The sequence below is a fragment of the Strongylocentrotus purpuratus genome, unplaced genomic scaffold (genome assembly GCF_000002235.5).
Source record: "Strongylocentrotus purpuratus isolate Spur 01 unplaced genomic scaffold, Spur_5.0 spur5_scaffold_3, whole genome shotgun sequence".
In the NCBI taxonomy this organism is placed as follows: domain Eukaryota; kingdom Metazoa; phylum Echinodermata; class Echinoidea; order Camarodonta; family Strongylocentrotidae; genus Strongylocentrotus; species Strongylocentrotus purpuratus.
Window position 1 is genome coordinate 787,286 of NW_022145609.1, and position 18,816 is coordinate 806,101.

General features: G+C 34.8%; 1 protein-coding gene across 1 annotated transcript; it reads right to left on the bottom strand.

Annotated features, from left to right (window-relative positions):
• Positions 1-1,114: 1,114 nt before the first annotated feature.
• Positions 1,115-16,411, bottom strand: LOC105437979 (macrophage mannose receptor 1-like). The gene is made up of 11 exons (XM_030996580.1): positions 16,168-16,411; positions 15,641-15,798; positions 12,242-12,360; positions 10,845-10,996; positions 9,183-9,322; positions 7,994-8,112; positions 7,363-7,496; positions 6,563-6,708; positions 6,079-6,185; positions 5,226-5,365; positions 1,115-1,173 (listed from the first exon to the last, which is right to left on the bottom strand). Exons 1-11 carry the CDS (start codon positions 16,229-16,231, stop codon positions 1,115-1,117), a joined length of 1,338 nt encoding a protein of 445 aa, XP_030852440.1. The 5' UTR covers positions 16,232-16,411.
• Between the last annotated feature and the right edge of the window lie 2,405 nt (positions 16,412-18,816).

The window sequence follows — 18,816 nt, forward strand, 5'->3', positions numbered from 1 at the left end:
TTAAAAAAATTACACGGAGAGTAATATTTGAGGGCTGCTACCAGGAATTTGTGACGCCATAGCTTGATGTAAAGTATTTGACATACTTTTGTCGGAATATTTTCGAATTGTATCTATTTCATATCTAACAAGACAGCAACTCAAATAGAGTGCTAGTATTCCTTTTGTAAATTTTTTTTTTTTTTTTTTCTTTCTAAAAGGGATCGTTTAACAATGTTAAATCTGAGATGCACGGTCTTACGTGTTATCAGTGTCTGTGATATGGTGTAATATTGGAGCCCTAAAAAAATTGCGCTTCAAAATGATCAAGAAGTGCCTGAAAAAAGTAAAAATCTTTGAGTGACCGGTTTTACCATACTCGATTTCCCCAATAGACTGTAGTGTTATGAAAACCGTTTGGCAGACGGTTTTCAAAATTTGTAATTCCAATCATAAATATCTTGATAATCAGACAGGCGATCGGCTTGTAAAAGTCACGGAGTTCCTGACTGACATAAAGGTTTATAATTATCATTGCATCATGAGCTAAATCCAGGATTTTGTTTCAGAATCTGAGACAAAGTTACCGGATCCCTTCAAAGGTCTATACTCTGACTGAGAAAGCAGCTCCAATAGGACATTAATGATTTTACAATCTTATGCTTTAACCTTTCATTAATACCACAGAAACTATGTAAAAACACAATTCAAAAACCCATGCATGCACAGAGAACACATGAAGAACAAACAAAATATTCAGCCTTCATATTCATCACCCCCGTTTCTTCTATTCACTGATCCTTTTTAACATCAATTTGATTCTTTTTTTAATTAAAAGTCAATAAAAGCATCAATAATATTACATTATTACACTACATTATTTCCATATTTATTCTTTCATTCAGCCACTTATAATGTCCATTATAACAATGTACATACAACGTTAATGTAATCAATACACATATTTCTAAATAGTTTTTTTTTGCAAACAGAACTGGGTCGCCATGAGTGATAATGTCACAATTTAATTAAAACAATGTTCCTAATTACCCAGAAAAAAAGAAAGAAAGTGAAAAGCTATAAAAGCAAAAAAGATTTATAAAAATGCTCTTTACATCAGATGAAATATCCGCAATTAGAACCTTATAGTTCCTCCTCGTCTGTGATCGACATCCTTCCTCACGACAGATATGTCTTTAGATAAGACAAACAAAAAACTAAGAATTATGCACTTTCATTTCAATTGTGATACACTGTATATCCTTACTCATTTCCGGGACAACATAAGTTGGAGATGTTCACTAGCGTGTATATGAAAGAGGGGCAAGGGGGCAACTCGCCCCTCCTCATAGGTTTCCGACCAGGAAAAAGCCTGGTAGCAAGCGGGTAACGAATCACTGTAAGCGAATAAACGCATACAATGTAAACATGATATTGGTCAACAGACTAACTCTTTCTGCCTCAGTTTCATTTAGGGTGATCCCCCTCCTCCTCCCCAGTTATATTTATCACAGTTGGAAATGTTTTGCCCCTCCTGACGCCAAGGTTTGGATATGCCACTGAGGGGATAAAAATTAAAATTGTGGCACTTTGGTCAAAGGAGATAAAAATTTCAGGTTTGCCATTCGTTTAAAGGGGATAAAAATTTCCAGTTTTGGCATTTGATCAAAGGGGATAAAAAATTCCAGTCTTGGCATTTGGTCAAAGAGGATAAATATTTCCGGTTTGGCATTTTGTCAAAGAAGATAAAATTTCAGGTTGGGCTATTGGCTCACACAAGTAGAGTAAATTGTATATGTATTATTCATATTTTTTTTTATTTTTCGTACTTATTTATTTATATTCGTAAATGTATGAAAATTTTCATATTTTGGCATTTGGTCGAAGGGGATAAAAAAAAATTCAGTTTGGGGCATTTGGTCATAGGGGATAACAATTCTGGTTTTGTATTTGGTCAAAGGGGATAACAAATTCTGGATTTGGTCAAAAGGGGATAAAAATGTTCGGTTTTCAAGACATGGTATTGCTATTGGCTGACTCAATCAAATTTATATCGTCATATTTTTTTCATTATTTGTATTTATTTATATTCGTTAATATTTGAAAATGTCCAGATTTGGGCATTTGGTCAAAAGGGGATACAATTTTCCAGTTTCATGACAAGGTTTTGCTATTGCCTTACACAAGTGGGTTGTATATTAATCATAGATATGTATTTCATTATTTGTACTTATGTTTGTAAATAAAAATTATTCATTTTTGTAAAAGAAAGATATTACTTGATTTGTCTTTGATTATATGAATATTTGTTTACAGTTATTATTTGTTTATTTTTGTTAGTAATAAAATTTTCTCTGCATACATTTATTTTGTAGATTGCTTTCATTAAATTGTGGTTGTAATTGTACTATATGATACTGACAGATGAATAAATTAATAAGTGAGAATGATTATGTACAGTGTAAATAGAGAGAGAGAGAGAGAGAATTAGAGAGAATTGTCGCTAGGGAATAAGAAGAAAATGGGCATTAAGTAATTAATTGGCAAAAAAAAAATCTTAAATAAATCATGTTAGATGCAAAATAATGTCACAGACACGTAGATTTTCCAAAGTACAGTAGTGTAGGAAAACACACTTAACCAGTAAGTGAGCATTAAATTGCTTCACTTAATCTGAAATTATTAATATTTCTAGACCTATATACCAAAGCTTTCCTAAAATCTGATTTCCTTTAAAATAATTTATTGTTTGAAGATGTTTTCCGGAACACATTGTCAAAGATCAGTCATGATTGTGTACATCATACAGCCGAGAAATTACCCATACAAATAATAATATTTCATCATAACAAACGAAAGACACATGTTCATTCTAAAACAAAACACAAGTACACATGGCAACGTGCAATTCAAGTGCTACAAGGAGAGACGGATCTTTAAAACCTGAACATGCTATGTTTTACGCCTAATATAGCTAAGAAAAATATAATTGTCTACCAATTATTGACGACATGGTACAGTATCGCCAACATTTATATAATATCAATCCATGACCTCGTTTTACATGTTGACGTTACAACTATATGTATAATTTAGATGCACTGTACAGGATAAAGATACACTTTTTACATCTTGGTTATTGTACGTGTTACTATAGACTAAAGCAGGTTTGACTGTATTCATTTTCAAAACCTCATGGTAAAGGTAATCCGTATGGAGCCCTTATAGACATGCAGATAAATCTGGAAGATTTCTACCAAACCCTGAACAGCATAGTATTGCAACTATCCTCCAGGAAATCTAAAAGATAATGTTATAGTGCAAGTATTTCAAAAGACACTAACACCAACTAACATTAAAGCTACTATGTCCCATTTGCAGGCCAAACAAATGACAAGGTTAAATTCCAACGGCATTTAAAAGAAAATACTAATTTAGAACTTCCCTAAACAAATGGGGCTTGAAAAAATGTCTTTAAGTGGGAAAATAACGACTTAGGAGCTATAGAGCCAGTAAGTAATAGTCTGATTTTTCAGACCATTGTACCGAACGGTCGTACGTTTTATGCCGCGCAAAGATTCAATCAGTTTAATTTTGGCCATCACAAGAAGTGGGTTATTGATGTAGACAAATGCTCATGTACCCTTTACAGCTCATTTGATGTATGTTATTACCAACGATGAAAAAGCCAGTTAGTCACTCAATGGTGTCTGACAGTGAAGTCTAGCAATTAAACGGATTTCCTTGCATAATTTGAATATTAGGACACTGCTAACGTTTAAATTTCACAGAGAGGACATACATGACATATTCAGAATTCCTGCAAAGTTCTACAGAATTTGATGTTGGCTGCAATAGGGACATAGTATCTTTTGTATCTCTTTTTTTCTCTCTCTCTCCTTTTTTCTCTCTTCTTTTTTTTTTATCTCTCTTTTTCTCTCTCTCTTTCTCAGGGCTACCTGCTACCTAATCAAATTGTGCTTGCTTTTCAGTTTCGATTTCGGTTGAGAGTTTTCATAACTTTAAGTCAAATATCTAGTTTTTATGTTGCAGACTGTTGATTATCAGGACGACTGAGAAATATATATGTAGAGGTGTCATGGTTGAGTTGTTTAAAAACTTAACTTGACATTCAAAGGCCGTTGGTTCGTTCCTCGACACGGCACTAATGTCTTTTGGCAAGGCATTAATCTACATTTGCCACTCCATACCCCAGAGAAAATGGAAGCCCGGTAGGAGGACGAAAGGACTTGTATTATTAATTGCCATATGGCCCCACCGTGACCATATGGTAGGAATACTCCCCAGGAAATGAAGATGGTGTACATTGTGCGTGAATGTATCCGATGACCGGGGTGCGTCTTATTTTTTCGTACCACGGCGAGCCCGGATTCCTATTATTTTCATGAATATTCATTACGCAGGGTCGGGGAAAGTCTCGATTCTCTTGAATATTCATGTCTAATCGAGGCATCGTATATCGCGTGTAACACGCTGGCTTAATGGTATAAAACGACATAGAAAAGCAATGTCATGGTCATTTAGATAATACAGTCATAAATGCTGTGTTTAAATATTAGTAAATGCCAAAATGTCAGTAGACAAGATATATAGCATATATTTCAAGCAAGAGTTACATAAAATGATTGTTCTCTTGATAGGCAATTTATGAGTACTTTTCTGAGGTTAATGAAGTTGAATCTAGTTCTTCTTTATGAATGGGGAAAATAATCAGTTTCCTTGTATCATGTAGGATAAGATGCGTAAGAATTTGGAGAGGTTGTAAAATGCGAAACTTTGTATTAAAAGCCAAGTTGCTTTGCATCCTCGAATAATAATTTTGTTCATTATCTCGTAATTTTACAGATAAATATAAAATAATATCGATATAATTTCAGCGCTTATAAGGGGATCAACCTTTGAAGAAGGACACATGTCTTTTTACTTCACTCTCTAGCATAATAAGTTTCATCGCGATCTGTGTAACCTTTGCAATGAAGCAAGCCCCGTGCCACTAGATAGATGCATATATTCCGGTGTCTTATCCACAAGGGCAGAACCCGCTTATTTTTGTTTAAAGCACAATGGGGGGGGGGTGTTGACATTCTCGACTCTCCACCAAGTCATCAACAGTGGATTAAGTGCTATAATTTCTTCCAACAGGCCTTCAAGCAAATTGAAAGTAAGATAAATAAATTTGGGCGATGAAACATAAACGGCCATACATGTTAGGTATAATGACTTACCCTGATAGCGTTCACATACGAAGGGTTGTTTGAGAGTACACGAAATATCATTCCATCCCCCGTATGAATCAGACTGTATTATAGTGGCACAGTCTTCATTACCTGCATTGTTGGGTTCAGAATCCGACCATGCTGAATACCTGTGTGCATTGAATGAATGAGAATTGAAAACAAACACAAGTAGGAGCAAACAGACGATTATACGTAAGAATGAATGGTTCTATAAATTGTTATCAATTTCTTGGTTCTTTTTTGCGTGGTATAGGCAGATATGCAATCTGAGTTGTGACAATTGAAGTATAATAACCCATGACTTTATTCTTGGTTTTTAAATTTATAGTTTTTTACCTGGACCTTTAAGCCAAAATATCCATAAGAATATACTCCGATAATCAAATATTAAGCTTCCTCACAAAAGCAAAGTATGCACTACTATCTTATCCATATTTTGATTGCTTACTTGAAAATTGTAATTTTTAATCCAGATTTTTATTTTTAGAAATATGCACTTGGGCATGTACACGATGACAATATTTTTAAACAGTTTGCAAACACCCTTCATTCCAGTATAACATGCAAAATGCAGCTTTTGTTTCTATTTTGTACTGCAACAATATCAATATCAAAACATATAAACAGATTGCATGAATTTAATATTTATTTATAATAGGAAAATTTCCGCAAAATTTCAGTTTTTCTTATTTTTCCTTCGGTAAATCATCTCAACCTTCATTTAAATGAATTGAAAATGTTATAAATTACACATTTCAAGAGATAAATAAGTGATTTCGAGCTTGGCAGTCATTTCAAAGTAGAAACGATTAAGTTTGCATTCTATATAAATTAAACCTACTGTAAAGGTGTTCCGTCGATCCATGTAAATGTGCCTTCCTCAGCTTGGTCAGTCAAACCAAAAAATACTTGGGTACCTAATCCCGAAGTCCTGACAGTCAGAAAGGTCTGTTGGAAAAAATAAAAGTCGCCTCATAAACATCAGTTGTTTTTCGTGTTCTCATATTTGCACTTGTATCAAATTTTACGATTAAATTAAATGTAAAAAAAGATGAACGAATGAAAAGAAAAATCAACATTAGTCAATCGCCTGCTGTGAACTCGAAAGGCGGTATTAAAACTACAAACTAAAAAATATCTTCTGCTGCTCAGTAGATAATAATTAAATTGAAAATTAATCATTCAGTTAAAGCTGTTTAAATCTAGTTTGACAGGACTGTTTGCCTTTATGGACCTACTAATCCAATAATAACTAATATTTGAAATACATTCATTTTTATTATTCATAAGTCTGAATTAAATTAAGTAAATGTACTTGAACATACATTGATATGGTGTGATTTGATAAGTGCTAAATCGGCTCCATGATACTGACAATAGGTCCGTGCATCTGAGAAAGACCGAGTCAGCCATGACGGAGAGATGAAATAATCCATACCTCCAAATGATGCTTTACTGCTTCCATCAAATACTGTAATAAAACAGACTTTCTATTTGAGAGTGTATCGTGATGAGAAAGATAGTGATTTTAACAAAAATTGTTTTTCTCTAATTCTACAGTGCCCATTGTGGGCCTAGTAGTAGATGATAAACTTTGTACTTTTTAAATGTTCAACAAAAAGGGACCAACATATTTTCTGGTCTCCAAATGAGTATGAATCAGAGAACGCTTGCATTCGTTGTCATTTTTCAAAGGGAGTTTATTCACCCACTATCTGAACTGTGTATTGATTCGTTATAAGAATGATCAAGATTTAAGAACATTAATTTTTTTCCGCAAATTCAGCAAGGCATATCATAATGATGTTCTCAAAAGGAGATTACACATGTTAGAATATCAATGGATTTCGTTTTATTACGAGGTGGCACAATATCCGAAATATTTGTAAAACAATTCAACGTTTAGCTGGTACGAAACATGCTCCAGCGACAATTGCTCTGCGGTCAATTTATTATACACTGAACGACTTCCAAACCTCAGCCGTTTATCCTAATGCAAACCCCGAACCTTAACCTAAACTAAACCCAACTTGCCGTATGATCCCTAGACAATGCGTTTGTTGAAATATAGTTTGGAGGAACTGTTACCAGAACGCAATTAATGTTGGATCACAAAAATTCATACCTCGTGTACGTTCACAAATGTACGGTGAAGATAGCTGTGGAACCTGGTCAATCCATGAAGGGCCATCACGTAGACCAAGACAACCCCAGGAGTCAGCATTATTGGGTTCTTCGCCCTTGTACCAATCATTATACCTCGGAGGAAAAACGCTCAATGAATTAAGTTCATGTTATGATCATTATCATAATCATTTTTATATTTTTTCATGAAATATTGATAATAATCATTGACTTTTGGATAACCATCTTTAAACTGAATTTGAATTCAAATCTTTACTCGCGATACCCTCAATGGTCCCCCCCCCCTCCACCCCCCCCCCCCCCACCCTCTTAATATGCCACTGTAGGTACTTGGCATGCAAAGAATTAGAGCTGAAATCTGGTCTTAACAACATGATCGTGTAATGTTGTGCTGAGCTTTCTACATTCCGTCTCCTTGATTTTCATTTTAAACAAAGACATTTGAAATTATGGTATTGAAGCATATCGTATTTGTATGAACACTGGATACATTTAAATGTAAATTGTTTTGAGGAAAATTACATATTGAATCTAGATAATAGGTGTTCATCAACATTAAGTCTTTTATCTTGACTGATCTTGACAGAGAAATCATAATATGAAGAACATACTGGATTGCAGTATCATCCAGCCAGTAGAAAGTTTTCTTGTCACTCCTCATAAGCCCAAAATAGTAACAAAAATATTGATCACTTGCATTAAATGGGGGAAGTAGCTCTTTGAGAAATGTCTGTAGGCGAAAAAGAGAAGAAAATCATAATGAATTCATGATTTATTCATACATTGAGTCACAATGGAAACCCTTAGCATCAGCTGAGAGCATTCCCTGTAATTTACAATGTTTTAGGACTCTCTCTCTGTCTCTCTCTCTCTCTTTGTCCTTTTCTCTTTCTTCCTCTCTCTCTCTCTCTATCTCTCTCTTACGCCTATTTTTATCTATATCTGACTATCCCCTTCTGATGTATTAACTGCACATGTTAACTGCATTTCGTCATTATCTATGCATTGAAGTTTTTTCATATTTCATCTCGAATATTGAGACATAATGGTTGAACTTATTTGAACACTAATTTAATCTTACGTCTTTCAACCTTTGAAACGAAAATTAAATCTTGATAGCGACCTAATTATAATAGAATGAAAAGGATATCAGGGTAATTGATTTTCTTAAAAGCTTTGTAGGCTCGCAATAAATTATCAATGAAATAATTTTTCATTATAAACAAATGTGTAGAATAAGAAATAATTTCTTACTTTTACAGATTCTGAATGAAAAAAGTATTGTTGAAATATTGATTTTGTGTAAAACGTGTATAAAAACACGTTATTTCATAAATTGTTATTATTCTGGGGGGGGGGGTGGCAGACTTTTAAAAAGTAGCATGACATTTTTCTTTTTATATTGTATTTGTTCATTTTTTTTTGCATTGCAATGAATTTACTTTCACTACATTCTGCCGTGTTATTTAAAGCACTGCGTTAATCATGATTTTTCGATATACAATAGGCATTTTCAAAATGAAAACACAGTGCAAATGCCTGCAATGAAACTTATTACAGAAACAAGTCCACATGTATACCCAGCCACCCCCCCCCCCCCCCCCCCCCACAAAACACACACCTAAGAGCGACAATGTACACGCTTTCATAAAAAAATATGGTCAATAAAATCTGATGGGGTGTTGTTTGCGGTGACCATGGTGGGGTAAACAACAAATGTTGGTACTTAGGTTTAGTTTCCTGAATTATCTTAATCAGCTTGACCGTGCGAACACTGTACAAATGTGTTATTAGACTTACGTTGACTTCGGCTGTCTTGATGAAAGCCAAATCACCGCCATAACTTTGACATGTTTCCCTAGCATCCCTTGGCTTTACATGAGGTGTGAACTTGATGAGATACTGAGATTCACCGAGCTCTTGCCATCTACAGCCATCGCCTGTTTATATAGCATTAAATATTAAATTCATTTGTATGAAAGAGGAACAATATGATAAATAGAATGGTGAAAGTCTGAAATAATTCGGACCAAAGTCATGAATGTTTGAAAAATGCGATCGCTAAATATGCACTAATCTCAAATTGGCAATTTGGTCCATGGATTGCGACGTAGACACGGACAACTCTCCCGTTAGCCGTGTACAAACATAGTATTAATTTCTAATTTTCCCTCTCAAGTACTTCCTCCCTTCCTCAAATAATGGATATCATATCTCTTAATGTCCTCTAAGGAGAACAGACTTTCCCGAATCACCCTTTTTGTTTCTTTTTTAATTTAATTATTTTGTGTGTTGGAACAAATAAAAATGATTGTCTGCCATTACATTACAAGACATTACCGATTCGGCCAATTTGAAGAGCCCATACCTATAGTGGTTACAATTTGTGAAAAATCATAATTTTCTCATTTTGTGGGTGATATTTATTCAAACTTTCACCACTCTACTTCAAATCTCTGATTTTCGAGCACTCTCGATCTTCAAGCCTAATACTCGCTATCACATATTTCTAAAAGGTAGCCAGTATGTTATTACGCATTGAAGACGATAATTCACTGTGCTGTTAATCCAGCTAACATTGTGTTAGACAATAATATGAAAATTATGCGGCATCTAGTGGCTATTTTCGCGACATTTTTCCCGAAATATTGTCAAAATGCGTGACAAACGGTACAATTTTCGCGAAAAATAAAATGACCGTAAAATGCAACCAAAATAAGTTGAAAAAGTATGAAATCTCTTTGATGATCGGAGGAATATCAGTAGATAGTTTCGGTAAGATTATGAGAGTGATATCGCCATTGAATTCAACCATATTCATATACATGTTTTAAAAAATGATATATAATAAAATATATATTCACAAATTGTTATAAATTATTTATCGAAAAATTAAACAAAGAAAAATAGAACTATATAGATTACGAATCAAAGCGAATGAAAAAATGAGAACAAGGCTACAGCAGGTATGATCGAAATAGCTCATTGAAAAAAACAAAGTGCGTTGTACATGATTATGTAGTATTAGTAAGGTTTTTCTGATATATTTGTATTGATATATTTGTATTGATATAACTTGTAGCTGTGTTTGTAATTGTTATTATTCTAATCAATAATTACCTTGAGAGGGCTTTTTTTTACACAACATTAGGAGTGGTACATGCTTCTTTCGAATATTTATATATGAAATTGAATTATAATATAATTGGTTTCATTATTTTATTTTCCCATTGTAATCATTTCATATGGTTACGTTGTGTGTGAGTGTTTGTGTGTATGTCTTTCTCTCTCTTTCTCTTTTTTATGAATTTATTATAAACTTCGATTTATATTCACACGCATGGTCAACTGTAAATATCAAGAACAGTCTGCCAAAATCTAGATTATATATACAATGTTAGTTTACACGCTCATTTAGAAGGAGACTAAACATAATTATGCAAAACGACTCGAAATACCTACCGAGAGGTATTTGGCAGATGTGTCGTCTATCTGAAGTGCATGTTACTCGGTTCCATCGTCCACGTATCGGGTCAGTGAGGCTAGATCCAGACCTCATCACAGCACAGTAAGGTGGTCGACTGGACTGTAGAGGAGTATCCCAGTTGGTATACCTTAAAAATGATAAATATCAAATAGGACTAACAATACAACTTAGATTTAAGCACATCATAAATTCCTTAGAAATGCTCAATATATGTAGGCCTATATTGGACATAGATTTACTACATTATCACTCGAGTGTCTTTGGAAAAAAGAACATTGAATCTTCTGGTAAATCAATATGAAAGGCTAATGACTAATTTCATGAATGCATTTAAATGATACATTTGGCATGAAGCTAGGGTTTTTCATTCAATCAATCGTTGACAAAACTTACGTTTAGAGCAAACATGATAATTGTAGCTAACGTCATTATCAATAATAATTGCGTGTAAAACATTTTTGTGCAGAAAACATGCATTTAATGGCGTGAATTTGAATGTGAATGGTCAATTTTGGAACATAAACGATTTGTTTTGAGAAGAACGCCTAAGTAGGGTGGGGTTTTTTTTGAGGGGGGGGGGGGCATTAAGAAAACTACAAGAAACAAACGTAATTTGGTAACAGGATAGAAATGAGCTTTTCTGTCACCATTTCATGTTGTTATTTATTTGTATGAATAAACGATTAATATCAAATTCATGGTCTAAAGAATGGGAACTCGGTGACCTTCAGCACTCTATATCAATTTCACTTTCAACAATAACTATCACATTATTTGACCTTAGACATTTGAATTAACACGTGACAAAATATGGAAGATCTTCCTTGACTGAGAAGAATCCTGGAATATGAAATTATGATCAACATGTAAATTAATAACATTTATGACATGTATAGTTTGAACAGCTCTTTTTTCAATCCTTTTTGATAATAATCATAACAGTATTTGATCTACATGTATATTACCGTTAGTTTTAGTTACACATTCATTTATAAATTATGTTGACCTTATCTTTATATTTTGTTTTATGTATGCACCAGCCAATGTGGAGAGCCTCTAGACAGAATTTTTAAATTCTTTTAGGTGATCCTCAGGCATTGACTGGTGCTAAATATCATTATGTTTATGCTATGTCATTTGTCAACCTTGTGATGTTTTGTTTGTTATCATCTTGCCTGGAAATGAAATAAATAAATGAATGAATGAATTAATTAATTATACGATTTTGTTTTCAAATGTCTTCAAATGTTTAGTGTTCCTTTTCTTCTCTCGTGTGCCTATTATAAAACCCATTGACATAATGAACAATCGATATAGGAAAAAAAGATTGCAAAAGGAGTAGCACTATACCATGATGACAGTTGATACATACCCAGGGTCCGTTCCATTATTCCATCTGTATGTACCATCCTCGTCCATGTCTTCTAAGCCGATGTAATAGTTACCTAGGTCTGCATCAGAGTCTGTTGATAATTTCCCGGCTATGGAATCCTGTTTATGTTATGAATATAACATGTATACATGTGGATATTTACATCAAAGTGGCATATAGCACTACAATAATTGCACGCAATCTAGAACTTCCACTGGTTTAAGCTAACCAGTTTAGAGTAATATTTTACATTCAAATAAGGAAAAAAAAGTATTTGGTGCTGTTTTCTTGTCTTTTTCAACCGGAGAGTTTCAGTTAATGCAAATACTGTTATGTGTATATTTTAGGGAAAACAACAGAAGTACATAAAATAGCCAATAATAGTTTTAACCTGTTTCGTTTTTGGTGAATAATTTCGGTATTACCATAACATTTTGTATCAAATCTGATATCGATTTGAATAAAATCAGTTTGTAACTACTGTGTTTTGAAATAGTAGTTTTACAATCGAACTCAGCATAATTGAGTCCATTCCTTTTCATTTTGACCATTCTTAAAAGCTTTAATACACAACAAGTCTTATATTATACATAACCAACCTTTTCCAATTTCTCCCAGTTTAAGTCATGTTGCCAAGTGACCAGAGATCAATGGTGTGTAGTATAATACTCTGCGCTATAGCCCGAAATACCGTGTGAGGCAAAACCAAACTTTACACTTGGAAGATTGTCATTTATTTTAAGAGTCAGCTATGAACGAAAGGTTATCAAACACGTTTTGAAAGATTGCTATATCACGAATCGTTTAGTACCATTGTGTGTGTCTGGTATGTGTTCACGCTTGGATGAACAGGAGGCATTGATTGCGGGAGTGCAAAAATCGACTAGCGCCAAAGTAATAAATGTGATGTTTGAATAAAAAACCCCCCCCCCCCCCCCCTCTGCGTACGCCCCTGCTTGGATATGCACCGGATTGTGGATCATAAAAAATATTCTTTCCGGTTTGAGTCCCACCGTGGCATTAATGTCGTATGGCAAGACTTAAATCTACATTTTCCAATCTCCCCCAGGTGTGAAATGGCTACCCGGTAGGATGCGGCCTGTGTGTGTTTGCAAAGTGGCGCCTTGCCAAAATACAATGCGCAAGTCAAATTTTGCACTCCCGCAACCAATGCCTCCTGTTCATCCAAGCGTGAACACATGCCTCACAAAAATGATACCAAATGATTTGGGATAAAACATTCTTTCATAAGATGTATAATAATTTACTGTTCATAGATAATTTTTAAAATAATTAGCAATTTTCTAGGTGTAAATGTTTGTTTTACTCACACTGTAGAGAAGCCTAGGTTATTACCATTATTAGTAGTATCATACACCATCATGTGCGGATTAAAACTGAATCCAATGACCAGGGTAACATAATTGCAAATTAAAGTGTCTTTAAACGAAGTATTAAGTGCTATACAAATTTGTCTATTATTATTGGAAAGGACAGAACAGGAGGAATCAATAAAATGGAAAGATAATAACCATCCAGGTTACAATAGGAATAATCCGACCGTGAATTTCAATTTTTAAAAATTGGGAATTAAAATCAAAGTTTTAGAAGTCACATTTTCAACACACCTATAAAAGTTTATGTTTTGTGGTTCACCGGTGGAAATCTTGAGATAGTGAACAAAAGCAAGCAATTCGGTTCTTTAAAAAAAGGATGATGTTGTATTAGTCGCAATTTAAAGGTAATACAAAGTTTTGGGAAATTTTGAAAATTAGGTGGATAGTGATTATTTACAATTTTGATATATTTGGAAGCCCCTATGAATGTATATTAAGCACTAGAAAGTTTAGCCCCTAAAACACTTCTGTTTTCGAGAAAAATTGAATATAACAATTTACCGGTGCTCTTGGTAAATGCCGGGTAGATGCGAGTACGAAAATCTCAAAATATTTAGATGTGATATATAATTTCCACTAATCGGTCGATTTTAGTCAAGAAACATTGTTGTATAGCTTAATTAATAACTTGACCTTTAGAGGGAGCTATACAACATAAAGAGTTTATTATTTACAATTTCATAACTTTAGACTCGATTTCAACCACTACAACCATCACTGAATATTGTAGGATCGCATATGCTTCCAATATGTTCATTAGAACCAAATTCAGACCCCATACCAAATCTTTGTATTACCTTTAAAGGTACTACGTCCCATTTGCAGGCCAAAAATTGAAAAGGTTAAATTCCAACGGCATTTGAAAGAAAATACTAATTAAGAACTTCCCTAAAAAAGGTGGGGCTTAAAAATGTCTTCAAGTGGGAAAATAACGACTATTAGTTGTCAAATCGACTTAGGAGCTATAGAGCCAATAAGTAACAGTATTGATTTTCAGACCATTGTACCGAATGGTCATACGTTTTATGTGCAAAGATTCAATCAGTTTAATTTTGGCCATCACAAGAAGTGGGTTATTGATGTAGACAAAATAATGCTCATGTACCCTTTACAGCTCATTTTATTTATGTTATTGCCAAAGAAGAAGAAAAGCCAGTCAGTCACTCATTAGTGTCTGACAGTGAAGTCTAGCAAGTAAACGGGTTTCCTTGCATAATTTGAATATTAGGACACTGCTAACGTTTAAATTGCACAAATAGGACATACATGACATATTCATAATTCCTGCAAAGTTCTACAGAATTTGAAGTTGGCTGCAAAAGGGACATAGTACCTTTAAAGGTATAGACCAGTTTTGGAAACGCCCCCTCTCAAAAAATTAAATTGAAGCTCTAATTACCAATCATGTGAAATAATATGTTTTGACTAATACGTGATGATGCAAATTTTGTCGGGAACCGCCTACTAATTTATATATTATTTGGGTAAATTATTATATCTATCCAGTCCGGATAGATATAATAATTTATTGCGTAGTCCCATATACATTTTTTTTTAGTAAAGTGCTTGTAACTTTACCAAGACTGGGCCAAATTTCTTATCATTTTGATGATTCCAGAACCGTGCAGTACACACCAATACTTATATGCTAGATGATCAACCTTTTCTGATCGATTCCACAACGATTCTTTTACAATGCAGTCGCATGACAAGAACTGGTCTATACCTTTGAAGTAAAATTAGAAAAAGCCTACGCTCCAATGCTGTTTTCTTAATAGGCTAAACTTCATAGAGCACCTGTTAATTAGAATATCATGTTTGGCAGTTTGATATCAATCTTGACAATATTCCTCGGACCATATTTATTCTGAAGAAATCGAAATTCGCCAGATATTCCCGATACATCATAGAAAAACTTAGGAAACGGGTAAAAAGAACTTGCCATGTTAAGTAAACTATAGGGTTTTAGTATTACACGGTAAAAGTATTTACATGCACATACATTTTGTTCAGCTGATGTGATGATTGGCATGTGACCACCTAAGCTTTGACAGAGTGCACGTGTTTCAGAGAATGTCCTGACGACATCACCATGGTAGAAGACATACTGATAGCCACCAAACACATTCAACCCTGATGTAGAACACTCCTGACATTCAACTGTAAACACTGTAAGACAACAATGAAAATGATAGCGATGCTATATAAAGAAATGTTGTATTTTATTTGATTAAATAAAGTTTTATTTCAAATCAGGGTGAGTCATCACGTCTAATGAACTGATGTTCTTTCGAAACTCCTGTATCAAGTTACATTGAGGAATAAAAGTATATAGCATCATACAAAATTTCCATATAAGGTATCATATATAGGGTACATCAAATGAAATACAGCTTGAGTTATCATTCCACGTTATCAAAGAATAGAAGAGAATCAAAATTCAAATGTCAGCTCAAAGGAATCGTTTGACACATCATACAGCCATAAACACATACACTGCTTCTAACTCTTAGAGATATATATACAAACCTATTGAAGATGTCAACATCCACATCAGAGTGAATAACCATTGCAGTAATGAAAAACGAAACATGATAATACGTATCGATGTGGTCCAACAAGAAAAGAAGCATTCACTTCATATCACAGGTTATCAAACCCAATCGTTTGTTGCGTTGAAGTTGAATTCGCCTTTAAGATGTTTCCAATATCCTGCTCAGATAGTGAGTGGGAAACTGCAATTATCATTGACGTTGAAAAACAAACACATTCACACAGCAAATAATCAAACAAAACGATCGAATGAGTCTATTTCATACAATTACACATTTAAATGCACGATACTTCCTCATAGTCGTATACCACAAATGTCAGGAAGGTTGAACTTCTCTTCTTCTTCCTTTTGAGTACAGACCTCTTTACAGAGTATTATCGTACTATACTTGGAAGGCCATGCATTATGTCTCAAGGCATGGGAACACAGAGGATTTTTTTATGTTGGGGACCGGGGTAATATGCAATAAATTATTGAAAATTTATTGCATTTTCTTTGTTTTTTTTAATATATGGAAACTGCCCCCTACACTAGCCCCCGCTGCATACAGTCATGATTCAGTGACAAAGCAATGGCCTCGTAACTGTGAGGCCCCAGGATCAAAACCGTGTCGATGTGCTATATTAGTGCCCTTTTGTGGGGCATTAATCCTCATTACTGTCATTTATGACTTAAGGGCGTAGGTCCCCTAGTTGATAAGCATAGTAGCATACACATGCTTTAGTAGTCACGCAAAACACACATTGACAAATTATTATTCAATAAAATCTGAGAATGTATACTATTATCTAGATCTATTATTTTTAAATTATTTTTTAAATAATTGCATAAATTGGGATAAAACAATAATATTCTAACTTTATGAGCGACAGTGTATATTTTTTTTTGTCCCCAAAAAATCGCAACGACTCAGCCAGCGGTTGAATAAGCGGGGGGGGGGGGGGGGGGGGGGGGGGGGGGGGGAGGGGGTAAGAGGACATTTTTTTTTTTGGTCCCCAAAAAATCACGTCTCAGCCAGCGGTTGAATAAGCGGGGGGGGGGGGGGGTTAAGAGGTCATCTTTTTTTATTGCTCCGTTGGGGGGTGGGGGTAAGGTCACCTTTTTAGGTCAGCCATTGGCATTAAAAAAAAATTGGCCGGGGGGGGCACGACCCTGTTTTTTAGTGCATTTTGGGCAAATTTAGGGCTGATTTTAACATATTTTGGGGGCCGGGGATACGTGCCCCTTTGCCCCCCCCCCCCCCCCCCCCCCCCCCCCCTGGATCCGCCACTGTCATTCATGTACACTGTTGGTCATAATAGTGGAATAATTTTTTTTTTACCCCGATTTTTGGAAAGATTGTAACAATGATTTATTCCTACAGGATCTAGATAATAGTATACATTCTCAGATTTTATTGATTAATAATTTGTGAGTGTTTGTTTTGCGTGACTGCTAAAGCATGTGTATGCTACTATGCTAATCTACTAGGGGACATACCGTACCCTGCCCGGTTTCCGCCCGATGGGCAGTTTTTCTCAGATAACTTCTCTGAAAATGAATTATACAGGCGCTAATGTATACCAATTTGTTGCCGAAATTCTAGCAAATCTAGCTATGCCATTCTTACGCCCGAAATCATAAGCGATTGTCCGTAGCGCGCCGTCTGCGTGAGGCATTTTCCTTGCCTAATTCCGCCTAGACCCGCCCTAATTCCGCCCGATGGTGGGCGCGCATCAAAAGTATAGAAAAAGGAAACATCTCGGGTACACGTTAGGCCAAATCAAATTGCTTCCCAGTAGAATTCGATCTACATGTTATTTTGATAATTGATATTTCTTTCTTTATTTCTTCCCTTGCCTCTGTAGGCCTAATGCAAGTGCACTGTTATTTATCAGTTTCTGATCTGGAAAAACAATTTTTTACTGCCTTTGGAAAATCCTGCGACTTGTCTATGATGTTTTAATAATGTGTTCAGTCAAATCTTCAGTGTTCTATCGCCAATCGGGAGAGGGGAAGAAAAAAAAATCCACAATAACAACATTTTGTCAAAAAAAAACTACCACTATTAAAGTAAACACTTTGGAAAGAGAGTAATGGCACTTCATTTTTTTAATTTTTTTTTTTAAACTGCAAATTATTCTCGACATCTCTCAAATCTTGATTAAAAAATAAATTAGCGTATATTTTTAGGATATTGGTTGGAAAAGCATAGCATTTTCGTCATAGGAATTATCATCATCGCCGACATCGTCTTAATCATCATCATTACAATTTTAGGGTAGGCCTATGTGACGCAAATGTGGTTTCCTGTTTGATTATTTGTTCAAGACTTCAAGTTGTTGTGTTTTTTGTTTTCTAGTTGTTCTAAATTATGCAGTATTTTATGCATTCAATAATAATAGTTCAACTTGAAAGATAAAACTTTCCGAAATGATCTTGAAAACGAAGTCGTCGATTCACTTCCATGGGGGGGGGGGGGGGGGGGGGGGGTAGTGAGCACATTTTTTTTTTTTGATCCTCAAAAAAATTTCAATTTGCACCCCCCCCCCCCCCCCCCCTTGAGCGCCAGGGGGGGGGGGCCCAACCCCCCAAAAAGGTAAAAATCACGTGATTTTACATGATTTTTTTCTCAAGGGGGGGGG